Genomic DNA, 27517 nt, shown 5'->3' with positions numbered 1-27517 from the left:
CAGAGAAAACACTGATACCAGTTATGGAGCACACGGTTTACTCTTCAGGCAGTCCTTTGCCATTAGTCTGCTTTAAGTAGGCTGGAGTCCAGCAGGAAAGTGCACGGTGCACCAGATTCACCATCTCTTAAGTTGTTACTGTTTTCTCTTCTTTACTGAAGAGTTGTACTGAGCCAGGCTTTACCCATGACGGGCCAGCAACATGAACACTTTTATTGTGCTATTCTTAAGCTTCTTTTTCTGAGTCAGCATCTTCTCTCTGGCTTCATCATGTATAGAAGGATTCCATAGAGAAAAGTTAATTGCATAGGGGTCTTCTATTTTAGGTTGGTCAAACAAACAAGCAGTGCACACTTTAACGCTGTCAACCACTTTACTTTTAAAAAGCTGAACATCCTTTTCATACAGTACTGCAGCCTCTGGGTTTAGGGGGCTTGCTGTATCAGTCTTGTAGAAAACTCTCCTTGCATACATTAATACTTGCCAAATATGATTATGGCAAGTATTAAATATGGTTCTGCTTCCATTTTGCAAATGCTCTCTTCACATCCAGTTCACCTGAGGTGGGATCAACTAGCGGGCAAAAGACAGGAATATCAAACACCAACCATAGACAGTCACCAACTGGATAGTTATCAGGGATGTAAACTGTGAACTTGAACACACCATCTTGATAAAGCCCATGCCGTATGAATATTATTCCAAACCACATTAATGCAGAGCGATAAGATGGCTGCACATAGACGCCTCGCAACTTCTGCTTCACAACCAAGGTAAATTCTGCAAGAAGAGAGTACTCCAGGTAGAAGCGTCCGTAAAAAGCATGTGTGCCATTTGCTGACTGTGCTGCTGGGGCAGGAGATGTAGGCTTAGTTATGGGCAAAGCATTTTTGGGAATAGAAGGTAGCTGTTTTTTTGGTGCAGTTTGTGGAGGACTGGTTTTCACATCCCTTGTTAATGTCTTCTCTTCACCATCAGATTGTTTTTGTATGGAGCTTGTAGACATGCTCCAGAAAGGGTTCATAGGTGCACTCCAGAGAAGTTCAGTGGTCTGTGTCATCCAACTCTTCTGTCCTCAGCATTCACTTTACCTGTCTCAAGGTGACGCAAGGCAGGGGCCATGTCCTGGCCTTGCAGTTAGCTTGAAGTCAGTCAGGGGTCAAGCCTCTGGGGCGGTGGGCTCAGGGCCTCCAGGTCTCAGCGATCACCTGACCACCCTCCCATCCCCTGCCCCAAATTTTTTTAAATTTTATTTTTTGGTACCAGGGATTGAAGTTAAAGGTGCTTAACCACTGAACAACATCCCCAGATCTTTTTACTTTTTATTTTGAGGCAGGGTCTCACCAAGTAGCTTAGGGCCTTGTTAAATTGCTGAGACTGGCCTTGAATTTACGATTCTCCTGCCTCAGCCTCCTGAGCTGCTGGGATTATAGGCATGTGCCACCACACTCAGCTTTTTTTTTTTTTTTTTAGGGATGCTAGAATTTACACTGATGACTCATATATATATTGGCCTTGTGGCCCTTCTCCCCCAGGCCAAGGCCCAGTGCAGTCCAGTGCTCCCTTGGGAACACCCATCACTGTTTTGAAAACGTAGCAGGCAGTACACTTTGGTAGTTAATGCCTTCACTAACCTGAAAGCAGGCAGCGACCCATCACAGACCTTGCCCTCAGAGGGTTTCAGAGACCCCATGCTTTAAATAGAGTCTTCTTACATTTTTTACTCAGACTGCTACCCTTATCTTACATTAGTTTTATTTGATTTTTAAATTTTTATTATAGTCATATTTTTCTGTCTGCCTTTAATGTCCATTGATAAATCTCATGCAGGTACTTCTAATTAACTGAACCTAAATCAAATCCAGGACGCTGGCTGCAGGGTATGCTGGGAAATGTAGTTTTTAGCCTTCTAAACTCTATGGAACAGGAAGGGACTCAAGGTTGGAAAAAATGTTAAACAAACTAATTTATATTCTCTATTATACAAGGGTGGTAGTTTCAAAGTGAAGTTTTCTCATATTAGGAGTGATTTCAATATATTTACAGGCAAGGAAAGAACCAAAGCATAGGGACATTTGTCACACAAAAAAAGAGAAATAACCAATAGCGCAAACTATGGAAAGGAAGGAAAAGGATTAGGTCAACAGATAGGCTGTCTTGTAAAGGAGGAAGGGAACCTGTGCCTTCAATATAACAAAGAAGGAGTCATAGAAGTATAGAAGTAAAACAAAGAGGAGTTCTGTTGGATGACCCCCAACAACTTCAGTAAAGCAAGAGGCAAAGCCATCTACTACCAGTGAGCATTGAGGTTCTAAGGGTGTCAGTGTGGGAAGGATTAAAGACAGAAAATAACTAAGAGTTTGTGATAGATAAGTGAGAGAAAAGAGCCCCAGGGGCTCAGATAATACAGGATATATGCATTTTTTTGTCTGGATTAAGGTATTTAATAAACACCAGAATTTTGGAATTTTTGCCAGTCTCCCATCTGAACTGATAAAGTTGAATGGATGCCTACACCAAAGATGGTTGCAGTCTGGCATATTACTGACATTCCTTACAATGGTAAACTCAAGATGGATGAAAAGCCTACCAGAAAGGTCTAGAAACTTGAGAGAAGAAAATATAGAAAAATATCTTTGTGACCTTAAAGTGGAAAAGAAGTATTAAACCCTAAAAGCACAAAGTAAATAATTGCAATAATAATAAATTAACAATTTAATTATATCAAAAAGTTTTTAAAAGCACACAAATGATAAAGTTAAGAGATAATAAACTGGGAGGGAAAATATGTGCTAAAACCAATTTGAGACTAATAGAATATATTATGTACCTCTGCAAGTCAATAGTGACAAAAAGGAAGATTATCAACAGGAAAAAAGAATGAACAACTTGTGAATAAGGAAATACAACCAGCTACCTATAAGCTGTTGAAGAGGTGTGAAACTCATTGTCAGAGAAACGCAAATTAAAGCAATGAGCAATGACTTCACACCCATTAGACTAGCAAAGTTTAGAAAGCTGGATAATAAACCAGTGTAGTGGCACATGCCTGTAATCCCAGTGACTTGGGAGGTTGAGGTAGGAGGATTGCAAATTTAGGGACTAAGCTAGGCCCTAAGCAACTTAGCAAGACCCTGTCTCAAAATAAAAGATAAAAATAAGGGCTGGGAATGTGGCTCAGAGGTAAAGTGCCCCTGGGTCCAATCTCTGGTACAAAAAAAATAAAAAAGGAGGAGAAGGGGAGTGGAAGAGGAAGGGGAAGGGGGAGGGGAAGGAGAAAGGGAAGGGGAAGAGGAAGAGGAAGAGAAAGAAGAGGAAGAAGAAAAGAGGAGGAGGAGGAGGAAGAAAGTCAATACAGGGTGTCGGAGAGAATGTGGATGTTTTAGTCAACTATTTCACAGCTGTGACTAAAGGATTTGACCAGAACAATTACAGAGAAGGAAAGGTTTATTTGAGGGCTTATGGTTTCAGAGGTCCTACTCCATAGAAGGCCAGCTCCAACCCTCAGGGATCTAGGTGAGGCTCAACACTGAACATCATGGAGGAAGAGTGTGGCAGAGGGAAGCAGCTCACATCATCAGGAAGCAGAGTCTCCACGCTCCAGATACAAGATGTATACCCCATAGCCACACCCCAATTCCCACCTCCTCCAGCCACACCCTACCACTTCAGTTAATCCCATCAGGGATTAATTCACAGAATGGATTAAGATTCTTACAACCCAATCACTTCTCCTCTGAACCTTCCTGCATTGTCTCACATGTGAGTTTTTGAGGGACACCTCACATCCAAACCATAACAGTGGGGACAGAGGCACCTTTCATTAATCCCTAGGGTGAGTGTAAACTAGGATCATAAACTAGACATTTCCACTCCTAGACATATGCCACAAAGAAATTCTCACGTAGGTCCATGGAATGGGGAACATATAACAAGAGGTGGAGAGTTGTGCTCACCACACAGCTTCATCTCCAAGCACACAGTCCTCCTTCTGGTTTTAAATCTGACACCCTAGACAAGCTGAACAGGACAGGGGGGCTTTCATAAGACTCCCTCAGGGTCTCCACTTGTCAGCTCCATCCCTGTCCTTAGCCCTATCATATATCTCAGGGTTAGTTTGGCAGAGACTGGTTAGGGAAAAAGATACTGTAAAAGGAAAAATCTTTTTATCCTATTCACATACTCAACACAGAAAAGTTCTCTGACCAATTATGTGGGGGTTTTCTCCACACCAAACAATTTGGCAGTGGACACCAGATGGATGTTCCATAATTTAAACCACTTCTAAAACTATTCACCTGAAGACAGAATTAGATTCCAGAAGTTAAGGGCTCAGTCCCACTAGGCTGCCCACCTCCACTTCAGATGCTATTTGCAAGTAGTAGAATGTCACTTACACTTCTGACTAATCAGCTATAAATCGGGGTTCCCACTATTCCCTCCTTGGGTTCAATTAATTTGTTGGAACAGCTCATGGAGTTCAAGGAAACATGTTTGCTGGTTTATTATAGAGGATGTTACAAAGGATACAGATGAACAGGCAAATGGATCTATGGAGAGGGCAAGATATGGGGAAAGAAAAACAGAGCTTCCATGCTCTCTCTGGACTCACTATTAACTCCATGTGTTCAGCAACTAGGAAAGCTCATCAACTATTATTTTATTTTTTGTCATGCTGAGGGTTGAACCCAGGGGTGCGCTACTGCTGAGTTACATTCCCTTCCCTTTGTAATTTTTTTTCATTTTGAGACAGGGTCTCACTAGGTTGCCCTGGCTGGCCTTGAATTTGTGATCCTCCTGGCTGAGTATCCTTTTTTTTTGGGGGGGGGAGGATGCTGGGGATCGAACCCAGGGATGGCTGAGTATCCTAAATCACTGATATTATAGGTGTGTGCCATCATGCCCAGAAGGTCATCAATCTTTTTCTAGAATTTTTAGAGTTTGATGTCCTGTATCTCCCCCATCTTTCTTTTTCTTTTCTTTTTCCCCCCAGTGCTGTGGGTGGAACCTAGGGTCTCACATATGCCAGGCAAACACCCTACCACTGAACTATATCTCTGGCACCTCCCTTTTCCTGGAGATTGGTAGTGGAAAAGAGTTCCAAGACTCCAGTTCTTTTGTCACTTGGTCACCTACATCACTCCATTATTCTCATTAGCATAAGCTGTGTCATCGATGTTAGGAAGAACTTGACACACGCAACACCTCCTCCATCTTAGAACGAGTCACCTCACGGTTATTCTTTCTCAGCCTGACCCCAGACAAGACCCCAACATCATGCTTTTCAGGACTGGAATCCTGAAAAGCACCTGGTTTGATGTGGAACAGTGACCACGTCAAGGAATGGAGGCAACAACCATAAGGATCCTTCTCTGACAACCCTTAGCAACAGTCTAACTGAAAAAATCTCCCCACTCCCTCATGCCCTAACTAACTATCCCAGGCTATAAGTAGATCAGTCTCAATCTCTACTGGGCCCCCTTCTACAGGTTTGTCCGGAATAAACCCATGTAATTATTCAGCCACCTCTCCTATTTCCTTCATTCAGTTCTTCCCTTAAAATCTAAAGTGTTCATTATAAATAACAAAAAATAATTCCATCACCCTGCAAATCCCATGTGTCTTAGGACCTCTGTGAGAGGAACCAGGGACAAAGAGCAAATATATTTCAAATACCACAGACAGCTAATGCCACACCTTCATCACAGATCATGAAAGTGACATAAGATCAAGGTCTTAGCACAGAAAAGGCATTGCAAGTGGGACTGCAAGGCTTCTATAAAGTGGGCAGATCAGAGAGGAACAGACCTAGTATTAAACCCTCCAAATAATCTCCTGTTATCAGGGAGTCTCTTGGACAGCTTTGGCTTTAATCAGCAAACAGCACATTTCATTGTAAAGTCTAGAATGTTATGAAAGTATGATGAAATCTGTTTGATGGGTTTTCAGACTCAAGACATGTACTACTTTCAAATCATACTACTGTCCTCTTGAAAGAACCTTCTCCTGTCTCTCTACAAGATTTCAACTGCCCAACTCTGTGTTCTTAAAGGTTGATAAAGGACACCTTGTTTTACCCAATAACAGATCAAAGAAAGGTATTTCAGTTCTGAAGCAGGAGAGCAGGAATTGTGGGCTTGTTACAGAGCTGAGGCCTTCCAGGAAACTGAGTCAGCATGAAGACCCTCTTCAAACCCCAACTCTTGAGATCAAATCAGAAAGATATCAAACATGTCACTTAGAATAACAGGAATGAGTTTATTGAAGGCAGGAAAAGGGAAAGGGGACACTCTCAAGGGAGAGTGGGTCCTTTCAGAGTGAGAGGAACAATGTGTCTCTCTCACACTCCAGTTTTAGTGGGGATCTCTGAGAAATTTCCAGAGAGTCCCACCCAGGTCCACCTCTTTACTTTTGAGTGACAGCAGGGTGACATTAGACTTTCAGGTCCCCATTGCCATGACAATTCTGTCACCTTGACCCATTCTGACTGGTTCTAATTGAACTCTTTTTTTTTTTTTTTTTTTTTTTTGTACCAGGGATTGAACCCAGGGGTGCTCAACCACTGAGCCACATCTCCAGTCCTTTAATTTTTTATTTTGAGACAGGGTCCAGCTAAATTGCTTGGGGTCTAGCCTTGAACCTGACATTCTCTTGACTCAGCCTCCCCAGTTGTTGGGATTACAGGATAATTGAATTTTTAACCATACATTCTTACAGATCTTGTGGTCAGGAGGAACTATCCTTATCCCTCAGTTTCAGGATCTTGTCACAAAAGTCTCTCCCTTTGGGATAATTTGGATTCCTGCTATCAACATTATTTGGGACCCACATTTCTCCTGCAGTTAACAGGTAGTCTGCTGAGAAATATGACATATCCTGTCCACTTAGGCTTGGCAGGCCTGCAGGTAAATTGCTTCTTGGAAAAGAAAGTATGTGGTGTGTGGGGGGATCCGCATAATGGACCAATTTTATAGAATTTTCTCTCAAACTCATGTTCCAACCATTCTGATGTGTCTGTCTATCCCCTAGAAGGTCAATGCAAACCTGTTAACAAAATATGTAGCCATATTCTTATATCTTACTTTATATCAAGATAAAGAGCAGAGTAGAGAAGGAAAAGGTCCAGTGAAGGACACACCTTGTGAAAGGAAAAGTGAGCCTGCAGAGGCGCCGGCTTTCAAATCAGGGATCAAAGAACATTCTTTGCCTACCCTGCGCTACGCCCTTCAATACGCGGAGGAAACTGATGCATTCACCTTTTCATGGGGCATCACTGCCCTGAATGACAAAAGCCGGGAAGGAGGCCCAGGAACCAGAACCACATGCACACCAACCCCACGCACACCTCTTCTGCGTCCCAGCCCCTAACAAACGCTTCCGGCCGAGAGGTGGCGCCCGCGGCCCAGCCGCGCCTGCGCAGGGAGGGCAGGTCACAGCGCCGGCGCACTGCGTCGGTCACAGGCTGGCTACGGTGGTGTGGTCCTCGTTTCCCTGAGTGTTGAACCGGGAGACAGGAAAATGGTGCTGGATCTGGATTTGTTTCGGGTGGATAAAGGAGGCGACCCAGCCCTCATCCGAGAGACCCAGGAGAAGCGCTTCAAGGACCCGGGTCTAGTAGACCAGCTGGTGAAGGCAGACAGCGAGTGGCGACGATGTAAGTACCGGGATGCGCGGGGTGTCCCCCTAATCGTAAACCTAGTTTCATCTCTCGAGTCCCCTCCGTTCTGGAGGTCATAGTTTCCACCCCTTGTCAGATTCCCTCTTGGGCGTAGGTGACTGCAAGGCTCTCCTGTCCCCAAAACTCAGCCTGGCTGCTGGAGTCGTCCCACTTTCTCCTAGGCTCTGGTGGCGCCTGGTCCCTTCCGCGCACGCTCAGTGCTGCCCGCTGCCAGTGCGGCTGAAAAGGAGCGCGGCGCATGCGCATCGAGAGCTGTCAAGCCTTCCTGCTCCCTGGGTATCCCGAAGAAAGCTAGGGCGGGAGGTTTAGTGGAGAGTGACCCTTTCCCTAACAGTTATCTATAGTTGCCTCCAACCTTTTCTCATCTTTAGCACGGGCAGAGTGGTCTCCTGTTTGATACTGCTCTATTGAGACAGAATCACATCTGCCGCACAATAGGTTTATTCCACCCATGTCAGAAGCATTCGGGGACTTCCAAGGCCGCTTATGGCTAAACGCAGTGATCCCAAAGCTTTAGGGAAGGTCATCATTCTGACCTACGGGCTACCTTTAAGAAAGTATTTTCCATGGTATATCAGACAGAAGGGGAGGGGTACTCGGAGGCAAGAAAAAACTTGTAATTACTGAGATTGTGATTTGTGAAAGTTTTCAGGCAAAAACATTGGCATAGTTGAGCAAGAACCTGGAACCGATCGGGCATCTTTCATTAGAAATAAAACCATCAAATTGTGTCTTAACAATCTTTGCCTTGATTGAATAGAGTGGTCACTGCTTGCCGGATGTCATGAAGCACATGTGATTCATTTTGTCTGATGCAATAGGTCTGCAACCATCTGGAAGCCAAGCTTAGGACAACACACTGCAAAGACAGTTGCTGTCCAAGAGAATGATGGATTTCTATTAGGGAAATAGATTTTCATAAATTTATACATGTCTTGGATATAAAACCAAGTATTTGTCAACTTGAGTTGTCTGCTTATTCTGTGTGTCTTAGGCACTATAATGTGGTAATTTGAGATTCAGCCCTTGCATCTGAAGTTTTGAGTTGCAGTGGCATTTTGAGTTGAAATATGCCATATATTTTTGTTTAGAACTCTTGTACCAAATCTTAAGTCAGGATTTTAGATTTTTGCATCAGTCAGCCATTAGTCAGCTGACTTTGAATGTATTAACTGGTCTCTTGGGTATAATGTGCACATCTGTGGGAAGTTTTGTCCCTCATCTGACAAATGAATATGTGGAAAGTTCTCTGGGGAAAAAAAATTGCCTTTAATGCATATAGGACACACTTATATTAAATGACAAGATCACAACAATTTAAAGGTCTTAATTGGCTTTATTTTGAAATTTTAAAATTAATAATATATCATTCTGTAACAGAGTAAATATCCCCATGAGCTGAGCAGAAGAGGTAGGTTTTGTAGAGAAAGGCTGAAGAAAACAGAAAGAGCAAAAAGCAGATTGATCATTTCAGTTATTTTCCCTGTATAATTGAATAGAGAAAAATAGAAATTTAACTGAGTGGTTAACATTAGATTACTTTTTGTAATCTAATTTTTTGTAAGGATTAAAGAATGTAAGAATTAAAGCAGAGGAAATTTCATTGTCATGCTGTTTGACACTGGCCTGTTTGGGAAACTGCTCTTCTTTCCTGATTTCTGGGAAGTTCTGTAGAACTTTAGCAAGGGTGACTACATTTTGATTTTTAGTCTGGTCAGTTGGGGCCTGGTGCAGGAGCCTAGTACAAAACAGTTACCTCTGTAATTTTTATTTAACACATGTGTACATATACAAATAATTCTAATACCTAGCACTGCACCTGGTCCTCAGTAAGGGCTTGATAAAAGTTTACCAGAAATAGGAAGATCTTCTGTGACCTTGGTACTTCAAACTGTATATGGAATGCAATTTATTTTCAATGCATTTATTAATTTGATTCTTTTTATTTGGCAACACTTTCCAATTTTACATCCAAAGTGAGCTCATTATTTTCCCAAGTCTCTGGCTGCTCAAATTTGACACTGACAGATCTGTATCAAGGTTCTTTTATATCTTGAACTTCAGATCAGTGGATGGGGTTCTTCTATCACTGGCTGAAGTGAGGACTTGTAACCAGAACCATGTTATGAGCTCAGATCATGCTCCCTGATGAGAACACAGAAAGCTTCCCCAAGCCCTCCATTACAACCATCTGTCCCCCTGTAGGCTTTCAGGGTGCCCCTTTGGCTCCATAGAGAACACAGGAATCTGCCATAACTTGGAGTCCTAATGCTACCACACTGGAGGTTACCACAACTCTTGTAACTCTAGGGACTTGAGCTGTGATTTCTGCTTTTAAGTCATTGTAGTATAATGATCCCATGTTTGGGCCTATTTGTCTTGGGCCTATTTGTCTTGACTCTCCTCCCAAAGCCACCAGATTTCCATGTATTTCTTTTGTTGTTTTCTGCAGTGTTGGGGATTGAACCCAGGATCTCTCCCTTTCCATGTATCTTGAATTCTGCTGCCAAACACAGGAATTTTGTCCCCCCAAAATGTGCTATCCTGAATGAGATTTCTTTTCGGCATCAGTTAAAAGTTGTGATCTCCTCTTAACCCCTTCTGTACATGCCTTAAGCCAGTCCACTCTTTGTGATTTGTCCCAGCCATTGGAGTAGTTCTGTTTTCATTTCACCCTATTTCCACCATCAGAGACCATGCCCAGGGCATCTGATCTTTCCAGAGTGCAAATCTACCTCTTCTACTTATAGGCCTTAGACTTGTAGTGGCACTCATACTGTACGGTAGCACTGATGGAATAGGATGTGAGCCACATGTATAATTGTGCATGTGCTTGTAGTTTCTCTAAAAAGCCAGGCACAGTGGAGCGTGCCTGTAATCCCAGTGCCTTGGAAGCCTGAGGCAGGAGGATCTCAAGTTCAAAGCCACCCTGGGCAATTTAGCGAGACCCTGCCTATAAGGCTGGGGATGTAGCTCAGTGGTAGAGCACCCCTGTGTTCAATCCCCAATATCAAAAATAAATAAGAAAAAAAATATAAAGAGAAAAGGTTGAAATTAATCCTAATGTATTTTATTTAATGTAGTATATATGAAAACTGTATTTTCAACTTGTAATCAATGTTAAAAACTTACAGAGATAGTTAACATTCTTTTTTGGAACAAATCTTCAAAATACAATGTATATTTTACATTTAAAGCATGTCTCAATTTGATCTCGCCACATTGTCAATGGTACAGTGCTTGCCTAGCATGTGTGGGACACTGGGTTCAATCCTCAGCACCACATAAAAAGAAATATATAAAATAAAGGTTAAAAAAATGCTCAAAGAGCACATGTGACTGGAGGTTACCATGTTGGAAAATCCAAATTTATTTATTTTTTTTAGTACTGGGAATTGAACTGGGACACTTTGACACTTTACCACAGAGCTACTTCCCCAGTCTTTTTTTTTTTTTTTGAGACAGGGTCTTGCTCAGTTGCTGAGGCTGGCCTCAGACTTGCAGTCCTCCTACCTCAACCTCCAAAGTTGCTCAGATTATAGTCATTATGTCCAACTTAAAAATCCAAATTTTAAAAACACAATTTATAGAATCCTCTGTTGCCTTTCTTGTCTCATCTTCCACCTCTTTCCCATGTATGGCCTCCTACTTTATGCTTTAGCCTTATTTCACTACTGCTGTACCCTTCTACTCTACTATGACTGTTGCCTTTTCCTGGAATGTTCCTTGTCAAGGTCCTAGCCCTATGTCCATCTGTACTCTTTGCCACCCAACCCTGCTTCTTATGGCACAGCATCATTTAGTCATTGCTCTCCAAATATTATCTCATATCACTATAGTATTTATAGTATTTTTATATATACCCTTTCTGAACTTTTTTTTTTTTCTTTTTTTTTTTGTAGTTTTAGGGATTGAACTTATGGGCAATCTACCGATGAGCTACATGTGCAGTCCTTTTTTGAGTTTTGTTTTGAGATGGCGTCTTGCCAGTTTGCCCAGGCTGACCTAGAACTTGAGATCCTCCTGCCTTGCCTCCCAAGTAGCTGGGATTACCTATTTTTTTTTTTCCCCTTTTGATACTGGGGATTGACCCTAGGGTCATTCTACCACTGAGCTATATCCCCATCCCTTTTTTATTTTATTTTGAGACAGGATCTCACTAAGTTGCCATGGTTGACCTCCAACCTGCAATCATAGCCTCCCAAGTTACTGATATTACAGGTGTGTGCCACTGTACCTGGCTTCTAAACTTACTTTATGGGGATGTAATACATTCAATAAAGGGCAGCTTGACAATTTTGGAGATCTGCACACCCATGTTACCATCACGCAGATCAAGTTCTAAGACATTTGTAGCACTACATTAGGCTCCTGCATATTCCCTCCCAGTCAGTCCCTCCTCCAAAGATAACAGTATTCTGACCTCTATTACCATAAGTACTTTTGCCCGATTTTCAACTTCAGATAAGTGGACTTATATAGCATATGACTTCTTTTTCTCAAAAAACCTGCAGGGCTGGGATGTAGCTCAGCGGCAAAGTGGTTGCCTCGCATTCTCAAAGCCCTGGGTTTGATTCCCAGTTCCCAAAAAGGAAAAAAAGAAAACACACGCAGCACTTAGTGGTTCTTTTCACTGCTTATAGTACTCTACTCTGTAAACATGCCAGTGTTAATCACCTCAAATACTGTCATTTTTTTTTTTCTGTGAGAATATTTATTTATTTATTTATGATCTTGGGCCTAGAACCCTGGAGGTTCCATACCATATGATTTGAGGCAAAAAACAAGATTAGGATGAAAGAAGTAAAACTATCATTATTTGCAGATGATTTAGTTGTGTGTGTAGAATATGAACTATTAAGTCAGGCACAGTGATGCATGCCTGTAATCCCAGCTACTCAAGAGGCTGAGGCAGGAAGAGCACAACTTTGAGGCCAGCCAGCAGCTGAGTGAGACCCTGTCTCAAAATAAATAAAAAGGACTGGGGTGTGCCTCTGTGGTAAAGTACCCCCTGGATTCAGTCTACAGTGCTGGGGGAAAAAAAGAAAAAGAAAAAAGAAAAAACAAGGTGAGGGTGCTGGGAATATAGCACAAGGTAGAAAGGTGGAGTGCCCCTAGGTTCAGTCCCCAGTACCACAACCACAAAAGAAGAAAGGAAGGGCATTCAAAACTATAAAATAGGGTCTGGGGAGATAGCTCAGTTGGTAAAGTGCTTGCCTTCCAAGCACAGGGCCCTGGGTTCGATCCCCAGCACCACAAAAAAACAAAACAAAAAAAAACCCAAAACTATAAAATACTGCTGAGAGGAATTAAAGATAATGAAGGAATATACCATACTCACTGATTAAAACTTCAGCATTGTTAAAATATTGTTTTTTAATTGTATAGTTTTCTTTTATAATTCTAATACCTAGCATAGTATTGTCTTATTTTCTTTTCTAGTCCTAAAATTGAGCATGGTACTTTGGCAAATAGGAAGTAGTAAATAAGATTTTTTGATTTTTTTATTTCAAAATAGTTATAGATTCATAAAAATTTACAAAAAATAGTGTGAAGAGATTCTGTGTACCCTTTACCCAGTTCCCCCTGGTCATAACCTTTTTCATTACTACTACAATCTCAAACCAAGAAATTAACACTGTTAGAATCCACAAATCTTCCTCGGTTTCCACCAGTTTTACATCACTTGTGTGTGTGCATGTGTGTGTATTTCTGTGTGATTTTATCATATGTAGATTTGTGTGACCACCACCACACTCAGACTACAGAACTGTTCTATCACTACAGAGATCCTTTTTATCCCTTTCTAGTACATTGCCTTTCTCCTCTAACCTCTAACAACCACTGATCTGTTCTCCATCTGTCTATTTGTCAATGTGAATGAGAAAATAGATGTATTATCATTTTGTGTAAAGCTTAGTTAAACCAAAGAGGGATGCTTATTGACAAAGCTGTAAGCAGTAGCTATGTATATCTGCTGTCTCATGTCTGGTCATCAATTTTTCAAAAGCTTGACTTTTTTTCTTTTTAACCATATTGCCCCAAATGCTTAGATTCAAGACATCCAACACATACTAATCAGAGTTAGATTGGTGAACCACAATACCAGTATGTTAATTTGGGCCAGTATGTTGGCTAATTAATGCACCATCTTCTCCACAAGAAACCAGATTTTATGAAAGGCTACAAGATGAGCATTATATCAGAGCAAAGAAAATGATATTAATCATTTCTAGAGATATAGTGACCAATTCATGGTAACAGAAATGTGATTGCCCTCTTTCTAGATTTGAGTGCACAGCAAACACATAGTTTCTTTATATGAATTTTAAGATAATTGGGCATATTGCAATTATGTGAGTGTGTCTTTCAAGTTTCTCAGTTGTGTTACTTCACTGTGGTATCATATATAATTTATGATATTTTAAAATTTCAATCTCATAATGTCTTTTTCATTGTTACCAAAAGCTGGGAATACACTGTTGTAGTTACCAATCTATACCAACTAATTTTAGGGCTCAAAAACTCCTAAGATTTTGTAACTTTTTTTTTTTTTTTTTTTGGTACCAGGGATTGAACCTGGTGGTGCTTCACCACTAAGCCACATCGCCAGCCCTTTTTTTACTTTTTATTTTGAGACAGGGTCTCGCTAAGTTGTGTAGGGCCTCACTCAATTTCTGAGGCTAGCTTTGAACTTGTAATCCTCTAGCCCCAGCCTCCTGAACTGTTGGGATTACAGGCATGTGCCACTCTGCCTGGCAAGATTTTGCAAATTTATGAAGTAGATCCTTCAGTTCTGCTTTCATTTTGACCTTGTGCTGAGATTAATGCTGTGTTAGTCAGCATTTCATTATTGTAACAAAATATCTGAGTTAAGCAACTTTAAAAGAAGAAGAGTTTATTTTGGTTCACAGTTTTGGAAGTTTCAGTCCATAGTTGGTTGACCCTGTTGCCTTTGGACCTTTGGCAAGGCAATACATCATGGTGGGAGCATGTGATGTAGGAACCTGCTTACTTCATGGAAGCTAGGAAGCAAAAAATAAAGATAGGAGGATGAATTTCCACCATGCCCTTTGAAGGCATGCCCACAGTAACCTATGACCTCCCACTAGGCCCCACCTCTTCAAGGTTCCCCCACCTTTGAATAGTGCCAAGCTTTGGATCAAGCCTTTAACACATTGGGGCCTTTGAGGGACACTTACCCAAACCATAGTAAGTATTAAGGGACCATAAACAGGGAGTGTCTTAAGTACTATATTTCACCGCATGATGAGCACAGATTTTATATCTTTTTTTTTTTTTTTTTTTTGCGAAAGAAAATGGGATGTGATATGTGAAACTTTTTAAATATGCCAGTATTATTTTAAAATTATTTATTACTAAACTGTCTTTGATGTGAGATTAGGATGAATGGAATACTCATGAATATACCTTAATGTGGTGGTGGTGATTATAATGTATAATATAGGATATGTGCATTTCTTTATTATAGTTTTGGCTTCTTTATTATTAGGCAGATTTCGGGCAGACAACTTGAATAAACTGAAGAACTTATGTAGCAAGACAATCGGAGAGAAAATGAAGGTAAGAGATCTGAATGATAGCCTTGAGAACTTAGGCAAAGGTGTTTGATCTTGTTCTTAGCTAGTATTCACTGAAGGCATCTAATTCTGTGAGATGCTGAATTTCTTACCAAGGGGGGAAATTATTTTCAAAGAAAGGGAGGGAGACTTGGGGTGGAGGTTCACACCAAGGAGGTTCACACCTTGTGCATACACAAGGCCCTGTGTGGGTCCCCAGCACTGGCGGGAAAAGTGGGGTGGGGGTGGTTGGGAGAACTAAATGTGCACTTTCAGTAACCTTATGGAAGTCCATTTTCAGGTAAGATTTTTACCACACTAAATTCTCTTATAATAGAAATACCAGTTCAACCAAGTCATCCTATCCATTTCTTTCTTGAGCTTAATCTATGGTGCCAGGAAAATTTCCTTATGGCAGACTTCAGAATTTTGGGCCCAAAGTACTCCTGCTTCTTCATGAAAAGAGCCCAGCCACACAGTCTGCATCTTGTCTTGGCCTCCTGTTAGCTATGTGACTTTTAGGCAAGTTAACATCTCAGCCTGTTTTCTCATCTACAAAATAGCAATACAAATACTCACCTCTAGAATGAAATTGTAGAACTAAAAACTTTTTTTAATATAGAAAACTTAACACAGTGCTTTGAACATTGTAGTGGTTCAGCAATTGCAAGATACAGTGGATGGCAAGTAGTTACCAGCCTTCATCCAAAGAATCCTTCTTGAGAAATATAAAATTTCAGCTCCACCTTTGCTTTAGTATCCAGAATAGTTAGTTTTTAACTTTAGTTTAAAAATATCCTTTTAACCCCTTACTGGTTTTTTCTATTTTTCTTTCTTTCTTTCTTTCTTTTTTTTTTTTTTTTTGCTACTAGGGATTGAATCCAGGGGTGCTTAACTACTGAGGTACATCCCACCCCTTTTTATTTATTTATTTTTTTGAGACAGGGTGTCACTAAGTTGCTTAGGACCTCACTCCTTGAATTTAGCAATCCTCCTGCTTCAACCTGGCCTCAACCTCCTGAGTCCCTGGGATTACCCGTGTGTGCCACCACACCCATCCCTTAATGACTTTTTCAAAAACATATTAAATGCACTCTACAGTTTAGATCATTTTAAAGTTCTAAACCTTGAAACTAAACAAAAATTTAAAAGTTTGGAACTAGAACCAGTAAAGAGCAAATACAAAGGTCACCTTGAGATTTTAGCATCTTACACTTCATGATAGTCTGTGACCTTCTCTTTGGCAGTAGTTTTAATTTCAGCTGTGGAAACTGATTATTAATAACAGTTTTCTTCCTGGGGGATTCATGATACTTAATCATTTGCAGGTCAGAGGCATCATAATTAACATAAATTCCCATGTATACCCCTGACTGGGTGTTCTTTGGGACATGTATACAGATAGTGCCAGCTGGGTGTTTTATGTAGCAATAGGCTGGGAAGTATTTTCATTTGCAATAACATTCTTATGTCTGGCTTTACTGCTAACCTTGCAGGGCGTGTTCACTCTTGCTCTCCATTGGAATGGTGGTAAGAGTTCTTTATTTTGTGTTGCCCTGGAAAATATTCAAGTGCATTATAGACATCTCATTTTGGTTTCAATCTGCGAAGTGAAGTGTGCGTAGTACATTTATCTATTAGTCCCATGTAAAGGGCAAGGGAATAGGCCTAAGAAATTAGGGAGATTCCCTAAGATCAGTTGCAGAGTCAGACCTTGAGCTCAGAACTTGAATTTGCTGCCCTTGGCAAATATCTTTTTCATCATAATCTCACCTTGTCTCTAATACCATTAACAAAAATCTTGAGATTTTAGGCCATTTTTTTTCTACCTTAGTAGTCTGGGCTTGATCTTATCAAGGCTTATTCTGATGATTTCTGACATCTTTAACTTTCAGATGATTCTGCAGAGTCACTGAAGGAAATGAATGGGGTCGTGGTTAGAATCCCAACTTCTCACTTTGTTTTATGAGAATGTGTAATAAACTGAAGAATTTCCATGCTTTACCTTTAGAAGAAGATTTTATCCTTTCCTATAATTCAGTTTTGTGCAGTGGGATAAAAGGTTGTGGAAACATATCTACTGTTATGTAAAGAGGAAAAAAATCTTTACAACTTAGTTATGGTTTCTATTCATTTCATTTATACTGGCATGGCAGATATTAAATCTTCTCCAATATTTTTAAGAGTTTTGTTGAGGTCTTAAATATCTTGTTATAATGATCTTTGACTAATTTTCTTTAATTCTTTCTAATTTAAGAAGAATTTGACTCTTAAACTGTCTTCTTCAAATTGCCTGGCTCTGTGTAAGGATTAGAAATGATGATTTGGCAGAAACAATATTATAAAAAAGAGCAAGGTCAAATTGCATTGATTGCTCCAAGCCTAGTTCCAGATTCTGTTATTTTTTGCTTGTTTTCTTTGGCTTTCTGATAATTCCATCATTCCATCCATTTTCTCCCTTGCCTTAGTGTTGGGAATTGTTCTTACCATGGAGATAAGAATTTCCCTCAGGGCTTGCTTTTGACTACCACACTTATAATTCTTGAGTATTTCAACTGTGTTCTCTCTTTTTTTATATGTCTAGAGAAAGCCATTCTTCTCATGTTCTTTGATGTTAACACTCTTGCCCCACAACAGGTTAATTGACTTGTCCAGGATCAAAAAGCTAGGACGTAGCAGAATAAGAACTTGAAACTCTGACTTCTGATATACTAATTTTTCTCCTGTGTATTACAATTTAATGTAGAATATTCTGGATTAGTTCATATGATATGTTAATTTGGCATCACATCATTGAATAATGTCAAAGATTTTCTTTTATTTGAGTTGGGTGTTTTTTCTTCCTGCAGAAAAAAGAACCAGTGGGAGATGATGAGTCTATTCCAGAGAATGTGTTAAATTTTGATGACCTCACTGCAGATACTTTAGCTGTAAGTTATAGTGTTTTGCTAAATTGGGAGCTGTTCTTTTGTTTTTACTTCATTCCTAGATAGCAAATACTGGTAGTTTGCTCCACACAGCATTGAAGCAACCTTGAATTCCTGCCACTGGGCAATGTCCCTACTCACTCTTGTTATACACTATGCTTGAGTACTTATTAGACAGCAGAGGTAGACGTAGATGTAGTGGGAAAGTCGAGGGTAGGAACGGGGGGAAAAAGAATTGAACTGTGTTTGGGTTAGGTGATTTTATTTCACAAAGTCAAAGGATTTCTCAATTTGCCATTATTCAGTAAATATTCACTACATGGGGCTTAGAGCAGTGATTTTTCAAATGCTATGGTCCCTGAATTCTTTCTCGAAAGCTTTAAAGTAAAACAGTTGTGCTCAGTTGTGGTAAACAGATGGAAGTGGAGAATATCTTCCTAAATGAAATAAGCCAATTCCAGAAAACCAAAGACCGAATTTTCTCTGATATGCGAATGCTAACTTACAATAAGTCAGGTAGGGAAGAATAGAAGTACTTTGGATTAGAAAAAGGGGATTGAAGGGAAAGGTGGGGAAATGGGAATAGGAAAGATAGTAGAATGAACCAGACATAACTTTCCTATCTGCTTATACAATTACATGACTAATGTAATTCTACATCATGTACAACCAGAAGAATGAGAAGTTACACTCCATATATATATAATATGTCAAAATGCATGCTACTATTATGTGTAACTAATAAGAACAAATTTTCAAAAATAAAAAATAAAGCGCAGTGGCCTGCAACTTGGGAGGATATTCAGGATTTCGTGTTCAAGGCCAAGCCTGGACAGCATGGTGAGACCACATCTCAAAAACAGAAAAAAAGTATAAAATGAAGAGCAAAGTTGCTGTCCTTAAAGGACTGGGTTACGGGCCTATTTCTGCATAGCCCAGCCTGCTAACATTCCTCTCAAGAAATCAGAGGGCTGGGGAGATAGCTCAGTTGGTAGAGTGCTTGCCTTGCAAGCACAAGGTCCTGGGTTCGATCCCCAGCACCACAAAAAAAAAAAAAAAAAGAAAAGAAATCAGAGCACAGCTTGAAGCATCTGCAATAAGGAATGCAAAATAAGCTTAAGACAAGGTCTCTTGCTCCTAATAAAGTTATAGTCTTCCTGGGGAATGCTTCAATGTGTGTACATAATAGAGTGCTAAATTGATTCAATCAGAAAAATCAGAGTACAAATAAAGGGAAAGTTGTCTTAGGAGAGCCATAATATTAAAACTCCTGGGATGTGTAGGAACAAGAGTGGCCAGAATCCATCCATTTCTGCCTTAGACACCCCTGAAGGCAAATGCCAGTGGGTTTGTATGCAGGACTGTATATATCCCTCTGTGAAATTTTCAATTTTTTAAAATGCTATCACATCTTCAGGCATAGTTCAGTGGTGGAGGGCTTGCGTAGCATTCATGTGGGTTTGATCCCCATCACTGCAAGCAAACAAAAAAAGTGCTGCCATAAGAGATGTCATCGCTAGAGGACAGCACAGCAAGATACCAGCGTCTTAACTCCTGTGCTGTCCTTGACTCATGATGTCCTGGATGTAAGTCTGACCTATTCCTCTACAGAACCTGAAAGTCTCACAAATCAAAAAAGTCCGACTCCTCATTGATGAAGCCATCCTGAAGTGTGATGCAGAGAGGATAAAGCTGGAAGCAGAGAGGTTTGAGAACCTCAGAGAAATTGGGAACCTTCTGCACCCTTCTGTGCCCATCAGTAATGATGAGGTAGGCTTGGAGGCTTTCTTCCTGTGCTGTCTGCAGGGTTGGGGCAGGAGGAGAGCTGTGCAACACTGGCTCTCTGTGATAGAAGCAGGCTCTTTGTATATTCCCTCTGCCCACCAATTGAACATTGCAGGAGTCAGATCCTTGCCTGATTGGGAAGAAGCAGAGACAGCAGGTAGGAGGAGACTCCTGGCACAGAAATCTCTTCTAAATAGGGTTGCTGTCCTCCAGTGCGTGTTGCCCCTGGTAGCAGCAAGTCCTGTGGGAGGGATCTGCTAAATCAACCTAACCCCCTCACCCACACCCTGCTGAGAAGCTGCAGGTTGAAGGGAAATCTGCATGATAAAAGTTTCCTGCTGAGCGGGAGCTTCCCCAGCACAAAGCTGCTCTGAGCCCAGGCTTTGTTCCCAGACACCCCAGCCGTGGCAGGGCCCATCTGTGCCTCTTTCATTCATTCCCTGGTGAACGTTAAACTCGCTTCAGGCTGGGGTGTGTGGGAGGCCTGGCGCTTGAGCAGACTGGAGGTCAGGGCCCTGAGCCCGCCCTCATGTGGCCCTGAGACCAATGAGAGCCTGGAAAGAAAGTCTACATTCTCCTCTGTGCCCTGGGCAATGCTGCTTGTTTGGGCTGAGTGTTGTGCAGGATTTTTGAGGATTCATCTAAAAGAGTAAAAATAAATAAACTGAGAGAATACTTCAGATCTCTTAGAAAAATGATTCCCAATTGCTTGGCTAAATCACTTCTCAGATTCCATAAATTATTATTTCTGAGTAGAAAATTCCCTTCTCTAGTCACTGTGCACAATGACTGAAACCCAGTGTTTGATTTAAGTGATGTCCTTACAAAGCTCAGTTGTTCTTAGAGGAAAGATGGAGTTTGTAGAGTTAAGAAATCATGTAGCTCTCCTGGTCTTGTTTTCTTAGGATGCAGACAACAAAGTAGAGAGAATTTGGGGTGATTGTACCGTCAGAAAGAAATACTCTCATGTGGACCTGGTGGTGATGGTAGATGGCTTTGAAGGCGAAAAAGGAGCCATAGTGGCTGGGAGTCGAGGGTACTTCCTGAAGGTAAGAGTTGGGAACCACTGGGGATGAAGAGGGAACTAAAGAAAAAAAAATTGATGAAAATCATCATCATACTTAAAGAGGCTCACAAATCCACCACTTGTACTTGCTGCTGTCTGCAAATGTGTAGCAATTAGATGCAATTCTCCTTCTAAGGCAAGAGAGTGCTTATCCAGATTCCATAGAACAAAAGCCACTCAGTGATCCTCCATAATGAATATGTTTTGCTGACTGAATCAGAACAGTCTCTCCCTTTGAGGAGCTCGGTGTAATTGGACAGTCAGACAAGTAACAAAGGATCAAAACCCAGTGTGATAAGGCTGTGGTTTGAGTCAGCCCAGAGTGCTTTGAGAATAGGTAGGTGGAGGCAACAGACCCTGATTAACTGGGGCAGAGGGCAGATGAATTCAGGGAAGCTTCCAAAAGGATATGGTCAGATAACTTGAAAATACTGTACATTTAAGTGTGCTCTACATTTACAAATCCTGTTTGCCCCTGAGTGTCAGTTCTGTCAGATGAACGGAATAGTGACAGGCCCCCATCTCACAGTCCTGTGTCTGCTTCCGTAGGGGGTCCTGGTGTTCCTGGAACAGGCACTTATCCAGTACGCCCTCCGTACCTTGGGAAATCGGGGATACACTCCCATTTACACCCCGTTTTTCATGAGGAAGGAGGTCATGCAGGAGGTGGCACAGCTCAGCCAGTTTGACGAAGAACTTTATAAGGTGAGTAGCCTGGGGCAGTGTGGTAAAATGAAGTCTCACAGCTTAACTCCAGTGATACTGAAGTGGTGCTATCCAATGCAACTTTCTCTCATGATGAAAATGCTCTATTTCTGTGACTCAAGCACTTAAAATGTGCCTAATACAACTAAGGAAGAAAATTCTTAATTTTATTTAATTAAAAAATTTTTTTAGTTGTTGATGGACCTTTATTTCATTTATTTATTTATGTGTGGTGCTGTGAATCAAACCCAGTGCCTCACACATGCTAGGCAAGCGCTGTACCACTGAACCACAACCCCAGCTCAATTTTGATTAATTTTAATGTAAACAGCCATGTGTGGCTGGTGGCTGCCCTATTTTTCTCCTGGTAATTTGTGAATGTGTCTAAATTGAGCACACTTATCACCAGATGCTTAGAAAAGAAACCCATTTATTGGGTGCTTAGATACAAGAAAATGATAGAAGTGGCGCTGGTTCCCCAGCCCCCTTCCCATGTCTTCCCCCTCCTCACTGCAGACTGGAAGCTTGCACATGGCAAGATGTATTTGCCTTGGGATGGATATGACTTGCAGTTCATGGCTCCTCCTCAATCATGGACCATCTTAGGTAGAGCCCTAGGATTCAGGTTGAGGTTCAAAATGTCATTCTGATCAGCAGACTCTAAAAACTATAGCACTAAGGTCTATGTAGCACTCAGAATTTCTTGAACGTTTCTTCTAATAGCTGTTCATTATGGAAAGTCTACTTTTTGCTCCTTTTTCTCCTTCAAGATTCGTCTCTCAGAAGTGGGACACTGTTCTTATTGGCAAGTATGGTAAGGCTTATCTGATTTATAAATTTTTTTATTAGTCTAGGGATTGAACCCAGGGCCTTGTGCATGCCAGGCAAGCACTGAGCTACATACACGTGTTTAGATTTATCTTATGTAGGAGATAAATTTATTTATTTATTTTTATTTTATGTAATTAATCTATTTATTTGAGACAGGGTCTCTTTATGTTGCCCAGGCTGGTCTCAAACTTCTAGACTCAAGCAATCCACCCATCTCAAACTTCCTTGAGTAACTGGGACTATAGGCACTCACCCCCATGCCCCGCTAATAATTAGAACTCTATTCCCTGGTTCTGCTAATGAAGTCAAAGTTATATTTTTCTTCAAGATTCACTGGGGAAAAAAGTTTTCCCTAAAATCTGAGCATTAGTAAACCTTGGTATCCTCCTCCTTTCTTTTTCAGTGAAGGAGAGGAATGTGTCCATGTATCGGCTGGAACCTGTTTAACCTTTTTGCTTTTTCTCTAGTTTCAACCCCCAAGATTGAATCATCAGTAACAGAGCTTTAGAAATAACACTTAGGTCTAGGGTTGTAGCTCAGTGGTAGAGCGCTTGCCTGGCATGTGTGAGGCACTGAGTTCAATTCTTGGCATATAAATAAATGAATAAAATAAAGTCCTATCAACATCTAAAAAAATATGTTTTAAAAAAGAAATTACATTACAGTTAAAACTAGGAAAGAAATGTATCTGGAGGACTATAAGATATTAGGTGGCAGGAGCTCCCTTTTTTTTGAGACAGGGTCTCACTAAGTTACTGAGGCTGTCCTTGAACTTGCAATCCTTCTGCCTCAACCGCCCTAGTAGCTGGTATTTACAGGCATGTGCCACCATGTTGAACACTAATTATCATTTTAAAATATTTTCTTTGGCACTTTTTCCATACTTCTTATTTTCACAAACTTATAATCACAATGTACATAGTTTTTTTTTTCATTTAACCTTATATCAAAGACATTTTTCTTCATAGTACATCATTTTTAATGGTTGCATAATGTTATATAAACTAAACATAGCTAAGGATTATTAGTTCTTCCCCTGTTGAATATTTAAGGTGCTTCCTTTTTTGCTACCAATAAAAATTGTTACAGTGAACTTTACTGGTCTTTAGCCCCCTGTGCGTGCTAGGGATTGAACCCAGGGCCTCTCAAGCACTCTACCACTGAGCTACATCCCAGCCCTGTGGCTTTTTTTTTCCCCTATTATTTTTTTTCAACTGAACTCTCAAGTACATTCTTTGGGTTTACTACTGCTAGACTAACTCTAAGCACCAAGAAAGCAGAGACTATATCTCTTTTTACCCAGCCTTGGCAGAAGGATTTGGCACTTAGTGAATGCCTTACAAACATTTGTTAACTGGATTAATTTATATTGCCACCAACCTAGGTTTATTACACATCTGCTAGCATTGACCACTTATCATTTATAAATGTCTTATTTGTTAGATAAGAGACAGTATCTCCCTTGGACAGACTCATTCCCTCCCTTGTCTTCTTAGCATTCCCTCCCCACTCCCAGACTGGGATTGAAGAAAATTTTTCATGCCTCATCACTCCTATCTTTCCTGCAGTTTCTTGTACAGGCTGACTGAGTCCTCTCTTAGTCTTAATTGGCACAGGTTCCTCCTTCAACAGGTGATTGGCAAAGGCAGTGAGAAGTCTGATGACAACTCCTATGATGAGAAATACCTGATTGCCACCTCAGAGCAGCCCATCGCTGCTCTCCACCGGGATGAGTGGCTGCGACCTGAGGATCTGCCCATCAAGTATGCTGGCCTGTCCACCTGCTTTCGTCAGGAAGTTGGCTCCCATGGCCGTGACACCCGTGGCATCTTTAGAGTCCATCAGTTTGAGAAGGTGAAGAGTGGGAGCCTTCTCTCTACCTGTCCAGATGGTCATAGGAGAGATGGCATCTGGCTCCAGCTCTTCCTCGTTACCAGTATCTTTGTGGGGAAGAGCCTGGAAAGCTCATGGTGGGGTGGCTTTCAGCACGGGAACCAGGCTGCCTGAATCCAAATGCCAACTCCACCACTTACCAACTGTGTATCCATGGGCAAGTTGCTTTATCTCTCTGTGCTTAGTTTCCATCTCTGTGAAAAGAGGACAGAAATAATGGTCCAGACTGTGAGGATTAAACTGGTCAGTGTGTGTGAGGCACTTAGCCCGGGAGCTGGCATGTATATGGTCCATGGTGGCTCTTGTTGCAGTCCAGTCTAGATTAGTACCCATCCTTCTTGCTGGAGGCCAGCCTGGCCTGTTTCCCAGTGGTGTAGGACTGGTCTTCATTGCCAGGATATCTCCACTCCAGTCCTTCAGTTTAATCGCCACATACTGCTGTCCCTCTCTACAGATTGAACAGTTTGTATACTCGTCACCCCATGACAACAAGTCATGGGAGATGTTTGAAGAGATGATTGCCACTGCCGAAGAGTTCTACCAGTCTCTGGGGATCCCTTACCACATAGTGAACATTGTCTCAGGTAGGGGACCCCCTCATCTTCTCAGCCTCCCTTTCCCATATCCTACAGATGCCACCCTCACCAGCTGAGCTGCCACACAGTCTTATAATTCAGTTCATTACTGACATTCATTAAAATATCACACCCCTCTCACTTGGGAGAGTCTGGTGAGGAGAGTGTCAGGGCGTGATTTCACTTCTGGGGATGGGAAGTGAAGTAAAAATTCCTCGGGCTCAGTGGAGCCTGGCCTCCTGAAATACCATCTCTCCTTCCTGAATTCTAGGGGTTTTTCCTTACAGGTTCTTTGAATCATGCTGCCAGTAAGAAGCTCGACTTGGAGGCCTGGTTTCCAGGTTCAGGAGCCTTCCGAGAGTTAGTCTCCTGTTCTAATTGCACAGATTATCAGGCTCGCCGGCTCCGAATCAGATATGGGCAGACCAAGAAGATGATGGACAAGGTAGATGGCCCCCAGGGAGGTGGGCTGTAGCGCCATCAGCACAGGGTATACCCTTTCTCTTTCTCAGACCTGGGAGTATTAGTTTCCAGCAGCATGAGAAAATCTGAGTTTCTCAATCTAGACCCAAAAGGGAATCTGGAAATGTCTTCTACTGAGTCAGGATTGGGTTCTTTTAGATCGATACCTGAGTCTAGCTCTATTCTACAAGGTAATTCTAGCTTTTCTCTTTTTGGCTTTGTTTTCCTTAATTTCAGAGAAAGAATCATCCCTGTTTATCTATACAGAACAAGTTGGAGGCACCGTCTTCCCTCTTTTCACCTAAGAAGGTCGGGTTATCAGCTCATCTCAAACCCAATCTTCAGGCCTTGATCTATCTGTTTTGAGTCGAGCTTGTCATGGGCTAAAAGGAGGGGCCTCAGTGGTATGCACCAGTTCTCCTCAAGATAGTGGGACCTACCACTTGGCACTCTTGCAGACGTGAGGAACCTTCCTAGAGTTATCTGATAGGTAGCAAATACTAAACAGAGTAATAAAGAGTTGTAATTGGATAGATCTATGTTTTTGATTTGGGTAGCTGTAGTTGGGGGTTCTGGCTATGTGGATGGTTTCTGGTCATCAGTTAGACCAGCTGAAGGTTGAGTTTAACTTTTCCTCTGGAACACTCTCCTCCCAGGTGGAGTTTGTCCACATGCTCAATGCTACGATGTGTGCCACCACCCGTACCATCTGCGCCATCCTGGAGAACTACCAGACGGAAAAGGGCATCGTTGTGCCTGAAAAACTGAAGGAGTTCATGCCACCAGGTAAAACCCTCCACAGCTCCTTTGCCTCCTCTTTTCTGTCTTCATACTCTCATTAATAGCAGACCCCCACAGTCCCCAAACTCTGCCTGCCCTCTGGTACTAGATGGTGCAGGTGAGAAAGTAACCAGTGTAAGTGTGATATTCAAATACTGCTAAAATTCAGACTGGGGAAGAAAAGGATGGGTTGCACCAGGGCTTATTGTGGGTGCCCCTTTGTTCCAAGAGATCATTGTCTTGTTGACTTCTCTCCTGAGGTCCTTGAGCTTTGATCTGATGTTGACTCTTCTGTCCCAGGACTCCAAGAACTGATCCCCTTTGTGAAGCCTGCACCCATTGACCAGGAGCCTTCAAAGAAGCAGAAGAAGCAACATGAGGGCAGCAAAAAGAAAGCAGCAGCCAGAGATGTTCCCCTGGAAAGCCGGCTGCAGAACATGGAGGTCACTGATGCTTGAACATTCCTTCCTCCCGGCTTGCTGGGCTTCATTTCTGTCAGTTGGGATCTCAGAGCCTGCCGGAGCAGGGAGGCCAAGCACCCTCTCTTCATCCTGTCCCACCTGACTGCACAGCTGCAAGGGGAACCGTCTGCCATGTACAGTGCAGGCACCCTGTCTCCTTACGTGGGCACAAGGTCTACCACTGACTGGTAAAACCATGTAATAAAGCATCACTGGGGAGGGCTTCAGACTCTTCCTCAGTCTTCTCCCAGGCTGGTTCTCCTGGGACGGGACTCCTGTTCCCCCTTCCAAATAAGGCTCCTTTTAACAAGGCAGAGATGTTCTCAGCAGGTGATGAGGGTGGGGATAGCTTTCGTAAAGGCTCAAGGGGGAAGTGAAAACCTAGAGTCTTAGACACAGAGGCTTGCAGAACCAGGGCCAGGAACCTCTGGAAGTTCGCTCCTGCTTAAAAGCAGTGAGGTAGAAAAGCTGAGATCAGATTTAATGTAATGGTCTCCTAGCACTTTGTGTTTCCTAGGGAGGGCTTCATGGAGGGGGAGGGAGGCTCTGAGGCATCAGGGTAGTTGAGACTTATCCAAGAGTTCTTCCCTAGCTTCAGGAGTACGGGTCGGCGGCTTATTAACAGCAGCTTCTCATTATAGCCATCCCCTAATGGGGATACCTACTGCAGAGCAGCTGCTTGTTGTAGCTCCAAAGGCTCCAGAGAGCTGACAGGACAGAAGGGTGTGGGAAGAATGTTTTGTCCTTCCCAGGAGCTCTCACTATTACCCTAAT

The 27517-nt window shown here is 41.8% G+C and overlaps 1 protein-coding gene and 1 pseudogene across 2 annotated transcripts; one reads left to right on the top strand and one right to left on the bottom strand.

Moving 5' to 3' along the window:
* Window positions 1-127: 127 nt before the first annotated feature.
* On the bottom strand, window positions 128-1024 carry LOC124962299 (AKT-interacting protein-like; annotated as a pseudogene).
* Window positions 1025-7436: 6412 nt separating this feature from the next.
* Window positions 7437-26964, top strand: Sars1 (seryl-tRNA synthetase 1). 2 transcript variants are annotated; one of them, XM_047518723.1, is made up of 12 exons: window positions 7437-7654; window positions 15192-15262; window positions 18108-18188; window positions 19797-19955; window positions 20876-21019; window positions 21586-21741; window positions 24205-24426; window positions 24920-25049; window positions 25328-25485; window positions 25740-25811; window positions 26159-26288; window positions 26583-26964. In XM_047518723.1, the coding sequence occupies exons 1-12, from the start codon at window positions 7519-7521 to the stop codon at window positions 26738-26740; spliced, it is 1617 nt and encodes a 538-aa protein (XP_047374679.1). In that variant the 5' UTR covers window positions 7437-7518; the 3' UTR covers window positions 26741-26964. The 2 variants fall into 2 exon arrangements, with proteins under 2 accessions (XP_047374679.1, XP_047374684.1); XM_047518728.1 differs by lacking the exon at window positions 25740-25811 and having other exon boundaries at window positions 7438-7654.
* The last annotated feature ends 553 nt before the right edge of the window (window positions 26965-27517 follow it).

Source organism: Sciurus carolinensis, chromosome 1 (assembly GCF_902686445.1).
Source record: "Sciurus carolinensis chromosome 1, mSciCar1.2, whole genome shotgun sequence".
Taxonomy (NCBI): Eukaryota; Metazoa; Chordata; class Mammalia; order Rodentia; family Sciuridae; genus Sciurus; species Sciurus carolinensis.
Note: the sequence above shows the minus strand (reverse complement) of the source record. Positions and strands in the feature narration are given on the sequence as shown.